Source organism: Nothobranchius furzeri, chromosome 3 (genome assembly GCF_043380555.1).
Source record: "Nothobranchius furzeri strain GRZ-AD chromosome 3, NfurGRZ-RIMD1, whole genome shotgun sequence".
NCBI lineage: Eukaryota > Metazoa > Chordata > Actinopteri > Cyprinodontiformes > Nothobranchiidae > Nothobranchius > Nothobranchius furzeri.
The window spans coordinates 87928958-87936457 of NC_091743.1; the positions used below are offsets into that span (position 1 = coordinate 87928958).

At 46.7% G+C, this 7500-nt stretch overlaps 2 protein-coding genes across 3 annotated transcripts in view; one reads left to right on the forward strand and one right to left on the reverse strand.

The window, feature by feature from the left end:
* The first annotated feature begins 544 nt into the window (after positions 1–544).
* hacd4 (3-hydroxyacyl-CoA dehydratase 4) lies at positions 545–7283 on the forward strand. 2 transcript variants are annotated; one of them, XM_015958194.3, is made up of 7 exons: positions 545–749; positions 1103–1209; positions 4091–4218; positions 4330–4439; positions 4881–4987; positions 5161–5268; positions 6747–7283. In XM_015958194.3, coding segments are annotated over exons 1-7 (642 nt in total). In that variant the 5' UTR covers positions 545–747; the 3' UTR covers positions 6827–7283. The 2 variants fall into 2 exon arrangements, with proteins under 2 accessions (XP_015813680.1, XP_070405839.1); XM_070549738.1 differs by lacking the exons at positions 545–749; positions 1103–1209 and having other exon boundaries at positions 3816–4218.
* Positions 6849–7500, reverse strand: part of focad (focadhesin) — an 83679-nt gene continuing 83027 nt past the window's right edge. The window contains exon 44 of the mRNA XM_015958191.3: positions 6849–7127. Within this exon, the coding sequence (XP_015813677.1) occupies positions 7054–7127 (74 nt within the window). The 3' untranslated portion in view covers positions 6849–7053. The remainder of the gene's footprint in view (positions 7128–7500) is intronic.

Below are 7500 nucleotides of genomic sequence, written 5' to 3' on the forward strand. Positions count from 1 at the left end.
TCTGCTTTTATTAAGTAATGAAAATGTTTGTGTGAAGAATCGTGATGCATGTCAGACTCAAATCCAATCGTTAGGCAGATATCGGAATCGGATCGAATCGTGAGGCAGGTAGAGAAGCACACCACTAGTTAACACATCCCCACCCCTGGCCCTTTGCCCTAACCTTAAGGACACTTAATAGTAAACAATATCAGGAACGTTAATAAAGGGATGTGAGTTTTAACGAGTTCATTCACATCTTGGATTTATTAATTCCTGTTTTCTATCTGTGTCTCGTTCAGATCCTGGGTGCTCATCTCTTCCCCTGGTTCGGTTTTAGATGAGGTTCACCTCCTCCTGCCTCTCAGCCCGTGTTTGCTGAGTCATGACATCTTGAGCCAGCCTGTGGAACCTGAATGCATTTGATGGGTGGGGGGTTTCCTGCCCAGGGCTGTTGGTATTCCCGGCATTCCACTAGTTTCTATTCCAGCTGGTTCTTGATGGAATTTCAGGGTTTTCTTTAAGAGGGCTGGGACTTTGCAGCATCTGGCTCAGTGTTTCACTTCCTACTCACTGTTGAGTCATCACTGCTGCTGTCTGCCGAGGAACGGTTACAACATACAGACGGTGCAGCGTTTTGTCAGGAAGGTGGTGTGTGAGTGTGTGTTTAATGTTGGAAACCTGCTGAACCGCATCTGGAGACTCAGGAACTATGAGCTACTTTTCCATCCTGGATGAGAAGGACCTAAAGACCACTTCACCAGGAGCATGTAAGTCCCGTAGCAGAGGAAGATGTTCCCATGACAGGAATGTTGAGTATTTCCAGAGTGGGTTTAGGAATGACAGCATGTGGTTAAATAACTCCTGAATTCTGAAACGTCTGAAGACAACCAGTGAAGGTCTCCTCTCAGATGAGAACTTTTGTTTGATGAGAGAAATTAAACAAATGTGAGATGAACAAGTGATGCTTCACAATACATGAAGACTTGGGTTGTCTTTAGTGTTGGGAACACACGTCCTCCGAGGTCCCTCCGACTGCATGGACCGGTCTGGTGAAATGCCGGTGGACTGTGGAGGAGCATTACTTGGTTCCTTGGGGATCATTTGTTTTCTGTCCTCGCAGGCTGAGCTTCAGACGTTCCTACATCTTCTTGTATAACTTGTTCCAGTTCTGTGGCCACACATGGATCCTGGCCAACACCATCGCACGGTTCCTCACCTTTGGTCAAGGTAAAAAGAGCGTTCTCTCTGTCTCTCAGAATCAGATTTATTTATTGCCATGTAGGTGAGAGGCTCATCTACTAGGAATTTGTTTAGGTGGCAAGGTGCAAATATGCATTCAAGGCAAAGTCAGGTCAGGCAGCGTTTACATTAAGGCCCTGTCCACACGTAGCCGGGGATCTGCCAAAACGTAGGTATTTTTCTACGTTTTGGCCTGTCATCCACACGAAAACGGAGTTTTTTCACACGAAAACGGATCTTTTTAAAAACTCCGGCCAAAGTGAAGATCTGCGTTTTCTCCGTTTTGGGTGTCTGCGTGTGGACAGACAAAACCGGAGTTTTAAGGTCCGCAACGTTACTTTCCGCGACAAAAAAATGCTGACATCACGTGTGCGACCTGTGTTTACACTAGCCGACAGCATGGATGCCCTCAGAGCTGCGCTCGCTTTATCAATTGTCCAAGCGCTTTTTGCTTGTTTGTTTTTGCAAGCGGAATTACTGCTCCTTGTGGACATGGACGTAATTTTCACTTTAGAAGTGGGGGGGACACGGGGGGGGGGGGGGGGATCTTTACACTATGCTCTAATGGGAAACAGGCTTCAAGCCAAACAGTTGTTTTCCGCTTGGTCCTAGAGCCCAACCAGTGTCAATTTAATATAGAGTAATATAGTTTTTGGATGGTAAAAAGTGCAGGGGTCAAAACTTGACTTTGGAAAAAGTGGTGGGGGGGGGGGACATGTCCCCCCTGTCCCCCCCCAAAATTACGTCCATGCTTGTGGAAGACCACAGACGAAGGACGAGGTTAAGAACGGGGGAAGTACTGCCGCCTACAGGTCTGGCATGTCCTTAACAATGTATTTATCCGGGTACGTGTGGACAGAGTTTTTTTTTAAACGAGGTGGTTTGGATGCAAGTTTTTGGAGGGGCGGATATTCGTTTAAAAAAAAAACCGGCTACGTGTGGACTAGAACTTAGATACATCAAATAATTAAGCGATTGATAAGATTTTTTCAACAATGAGAACGGAGCAGGGGGCTCCCACATGTCCACAGGGGACACACCCGGTGGGATATATGCTGGATTCCTGGAGGGAGTGGAAGATCATATGCCTCAGCCAGCTGTCCATTGAGGATGTCGAAGACATGTGGATATTTGGTCTGATGATCACTGGATTTCTCCTGATTGGAGTGGGAGGATATCTGGTTTTCTGGAAATTTGGGAAGACGGGAGCGATTGGAGGGCGACCCGCACCCACGGAGAGCACCGTCCGTATGGAGACTTCTCAGACTGGGACGGTCGGGTCATGGGGCACCAGGGGGGCGTCCAGGAGGCATCCTGACTAGATGCCCGAGCCACCTCAACTGGCTCCTCTCAATGAGGAGAGCAGCGGGTCTACTCCGAGCCCCTCCCAGATGACGCTTCTCACCCTGTCTCCAAGGGAGAGCCCAGACACTCAGAGGAGAAAACTAATTTTTGCTGCTTTTGTCCGCGATCTCGTTCTTTCGGTCACTACCCAAAGCTCATGACCACAGGTGAAGGTAGGAACGTAGATCAACCGGTAAATCGTGAGTAAACCAAAAAAGGACAATACTAGAAACTAAAAAGTAAAGTGAACGGGGAGGAGATAAATACGGATAAGAGAATCAAGATGCACAAAAAAAACCCCAGACCAAAACAATGATATAAACTAAGCCGACCATAAAGAACAGGAACACAGGGAAATGAACCAAACAAATGAGAACTAAAGAACCAAAATAAAACTAAAGTAGGGAACCAAAGAGGAAACAGGAGAGAAATGAAGACGGAATGGAAACTGGACACTGTAGTTCTGATTTGTGGCTAAGAAAATATCTGTTTATGACGTTTAACTTAACTTGTATGGGTGTATACATGGGTGTATTGTGTGTACGGGAGTTGGGGTGGGGGGTATGTTATGACTGTGCTGATGCTTTTAATTGGTGTTGGAGGGACAGCAATAGGAGTTATGTAGGGTCATTTTAATCTGTAAAGCAGTTTGTAGGAAAAGCGCTTTATAAAGTTTAACTGATTGATTGATACAGGTCTTCTGTAACGTCTCGTTCAGCCTTCCAAGCTTATGCCCCATCCTGCAGATGCTGCTGTTCCCGAGGGTCAGCCACCGTGGCCAAATCCTAAACTCTATTTTATCCCATAGAGGAAGTAATTGTGCATACCCATCCATCAATCAATTCCCTGTACCCGCTTATCCACGCAGTGTCGCGGGGGGCTGGTGCACAGGAGTTAAGTGCTCGCCCCGTAATCGGAAGGTTGCAGGTTCGAGCCCCGCTCAGTTTGTCGCTGTCGTTGTGTCCTTGGGCAAGACACTTAACCCACCTTGCCTGCTGGTGGTGGTCGGAGGGACCGGTGGCGCCAGTGCTCGGCAGCCTCGCCTCTGTCAGTGCGCCCCAGGGCAGCTGTGGCTACATCGTAGCTCATCCCCACCAGTGTGTGAATGTGTGTGTGAATGGGTGAATGACTGTGTTGTAAAGCGCCTTGAGGGGTTCCAGGACTCTAGAAGGCGCTATATCAAATACAGACCATTCACCATTTCTCTCCAGCAGTCTCCGGGCAGGCAGGTGGGGTACTGGACAGATTACAGGGCAACACAGAGACAGGACAAACAACCAGGCATGCACACACTCACAGTGAGACCAGCCAACCTGACTTGTTCTTGGACTGTGGAAGAAAGCCGGCGTACCCGGAGAGAACCCACGCATGCACAGGTAGAACATGCAAGCTCCTCGCAGAAAGACCCCAGGCTGGGATGCAAACCATGGACCTCCATTCTTCGAGGCAACAGTGCTAACCACTGCTCCACTGCACAACCTCATAATTGTGTACATGTCATGTAAAATGAAACCACTCTTTGCAGATGCTTTAGCAGATACATTCTACTCCGTGGGCTTCATGATGAGTCTCTGCCAGCTGCTTTCCATCCTGGAGCTTTTCCATATAGCAGATGGGATCGAGAAGGCCAGACTTCTTCCTCGCTTCATCCAAGTGTGTTCCTCAGTTCACCTCTAAAGCTTCATCCTCTTCAGCCACACTAACTTATTGCATGATCCATTAGCTAATGATAATAATTAGTTTGTGACGGTTCTCCTCCTTTAGGTGATGGAGAAAAATGGTTTGTTGATGGTCATCATTCTGTTGGAGGAGATCCAAAGTAAACCCGTGGTGTGTGTGCAGTTTTTCTTCTGGAACATACTGGACCTTTTACGGTAGGAAACAAACCCACGGAGCAGTTCTGGCCAGGTTAGGTCTTTGTTGGCGAAGGTTTGTCGCGGTACCATTTTAAAGCATCACTCCTGACCTCTGAAGGTGACTTTTACAGACGTTTGGGAGAATGAAGCCATTGGTCATCCCACACTGGTGAAACTCCCCATTTGCCCCATCCCCATTGGGATCGGTGAGCTGCAGCTGTGGCCGCGTTTGGGAACTATTTGGTGGTTTAGGCTTTTTCCTAAAAACAGTTGCAGCTTTAAATAAAAAGCTGCACCTCAGTGGAGTACATGACTACATCTGTAGCCAGAGTAGCACCCTCTCCACATGGTTCCTACTGCAGGATGCCAGATAGAGGAAGTGGCTTCATGTAAACTAGCCTCTGTGAGGCCAGAACCAGGAGGTCTCTACGCGTTTCCTAACATTGTTTTTATTGACAGGTACCCCCATGAGCTCCTGTGTGTTACGGACACACCCTCCACCAGCATGTTATGGATTCGATACTCTGTTTGGATCGCCGTGTACATCCTGTCAGTGGCTAACGAAGGTGAGTAGGCGGATGATGAACTCACAACAGGCCGATGTTGAGTAAGAGAAGGGCTGTGAGCATGAGAGGAGTTGGCAAACAACTGAAGGTCAGGAAGTGTGTGTGAGCAAACCTGCTGATTTCTACAGACTCTAATGGCTACGTGTAAATGTGTGTCCACATCTCCCCTCCAGGTGTTACCGTCTACCAGACACTGGTCTACCTGGGCCAAACAGCCTCCCACTCAGCATCCACTCACCTCCCCATCCTGCTGAGGCTTTATTTGCCTCTTCTAGCTCTTGGTGAGAAGAAACCTTCTGACAGATCAGCTTTTCTCACACTGCTGTAATAACTCTTACACTTTAGATGTTTGAGTCTTGCTTCTGATTTTATTTAAAGGGATTTTTGAATTTTTATGCTCGCCATCGCCCCCTCAGGCCAAAAGCGTAACTGCAGCTTCAATAGTAGGCCCGTGCACGAGGTGCGCATGCTGTACGTGCACACCCCTTGATGAAACAGCTGAGACAGTCCTGTGTGTGTGTGTGTGTGGCCCGGAGGACAGAGGACAGGAGAACACGCAGCTAATTAATTAAATAATGTGGTTCTGTACCTTTCTCTTCAGCACAGCCGACAAAGGTTTATGATGGGTCAGTCGTCCTGCATGCTCAGATCATTCCCTTCCCTTGCTTGAAAAATTGTTCCAAAATGAAAGTTGAACCCACATCTTTTTTATCTGTGAATTCAATGCCGTTCGGCGAGTCTCAAATAGGAATTTGGGCATCTTACTGTAAAAAAATATACCATTAATGTAAAAAAGGAACTCTAAATAAACTATGTTCACATCCAGAATAGAACCCGGGTCTTCTCGCGTGAGTCAGACATCTTACTAGGTGAGCTAAAGCACCAGTGATGTCCTTTGTATCTGTAACATTTATATCCGTGATGACAGCTGAAACAACGTCCAAAGAACGGTTCGGAGCGAAAATGGCTATTTTGTTGCTAATTAGCAGGAAATATCTAGAAGAAAGTTCTACAGAAAGTAGCTAAGGGTCCTCAGAAATGTAGCTAGCTTTGTCACTAGGCGTTAGGAACAGCGACAAAGTGGCACTGCCTCTCTCTCTGCTGCTAAAGCTACGGATAGCAAATGCTACGGGCGATGCCTGAGCGTGAACGCGCATGAAGCAGCCTGCTCGACCCGAGCATCTCTCTTTTTCTGTGATTTTACAGAAAAACAGGCAATCACAGTAAAAATGCCAGGGCTCATTCTACAGGACCAGGGCATTGCAGGAGAATGTATGAAGAAGACATTTATTATTTCTATACATGTTTTGGCTGTCAAGACTTCCACATAGTCCCTTTAACCAAATTATTCCAGCAGACACCAGCTGAGAGGCAGGGGACCGTCTCTACATGTGTGCAGTCCATCACAGAGACAAACACCCAGTCACTAACACACACACACACACACACACACACACACACACACACACACACACACACACACACACACACACACACACACACACACACACACACACACACACACACACCTAGGGACACGCTAGTCTCCAGTTGTTTTGGGTCTGTGGAGGGAAACAGGGGTATCTGGAAAAAACTATCGCATGCTGACATCACCGAGGAAGAGAGCTGAACCTGTGACCTTGTTGCTGTAAAATTAATATATATTGACACAAATTCAGCAACCTTCACATATTCAGATCAGCAGAACTCAACGTGGTTTTGTTTTTATTAAGTTTGTGCAACTCTGCTCTCTGTCTAGGAGCCACTGTAACAGTCTGGCAGCTGCTGAAGGAGAGACAACAACATCTGGAGAAATGGAGCAAAAGCAAGAGGAAATGATCATCTCAGCTCAAGTCTTCTAGGGAAATCCTGCCAGGACAATCCAGAGTGTGTCATGAGTCAGGCTGGATGTTCTCAGCAAGAGTGATCCATAAAACATTTCAGACAATATTAGAGGTAAATAAAAAGGTAGCAAAACAAAGCAGTCAAGTTGCTCCTGGAGCCGGGTCTCCCACGTAGGAATTGTGATACTGTGGGAGGGGCGTTGCCACGGTGATGTCATGATGTCACCAGCCATAAACTCTGGTCCAGACAGCTTTCTTCTTGAACTCAGCAGAAGACTTCAGACTCATCAGAGCAGCTGGAACAACAGGAGTCAGAAACCAGTAAACACCTGCACGACCGTCTTATTTTACTTTGACTTTTTATTATTTTCTATGAAATCTCAAACTAATACTCACAGTACTTCCTGAAGTACAAAACTAACCTGGTATTTCATTAAAAAAACTTAAAGGGACTTTTCGGACTTTTGAATTTTTATGCTCGCGATTGCCCCCCTCAGGCCAAAAGCGTAACGGCAGCTTCAATAGTAGGCTCGTGCACAATTGTGTTGTATCAGTAACATTTATATCCTTGATGACAGCTGACACAACGTCAAACCAAAGAACGGTTCGGAGTGAAAATGGCTATTTTGTTGCTAATTAGCAGGAAAAATCTAGAAGAAAGTTCTACAG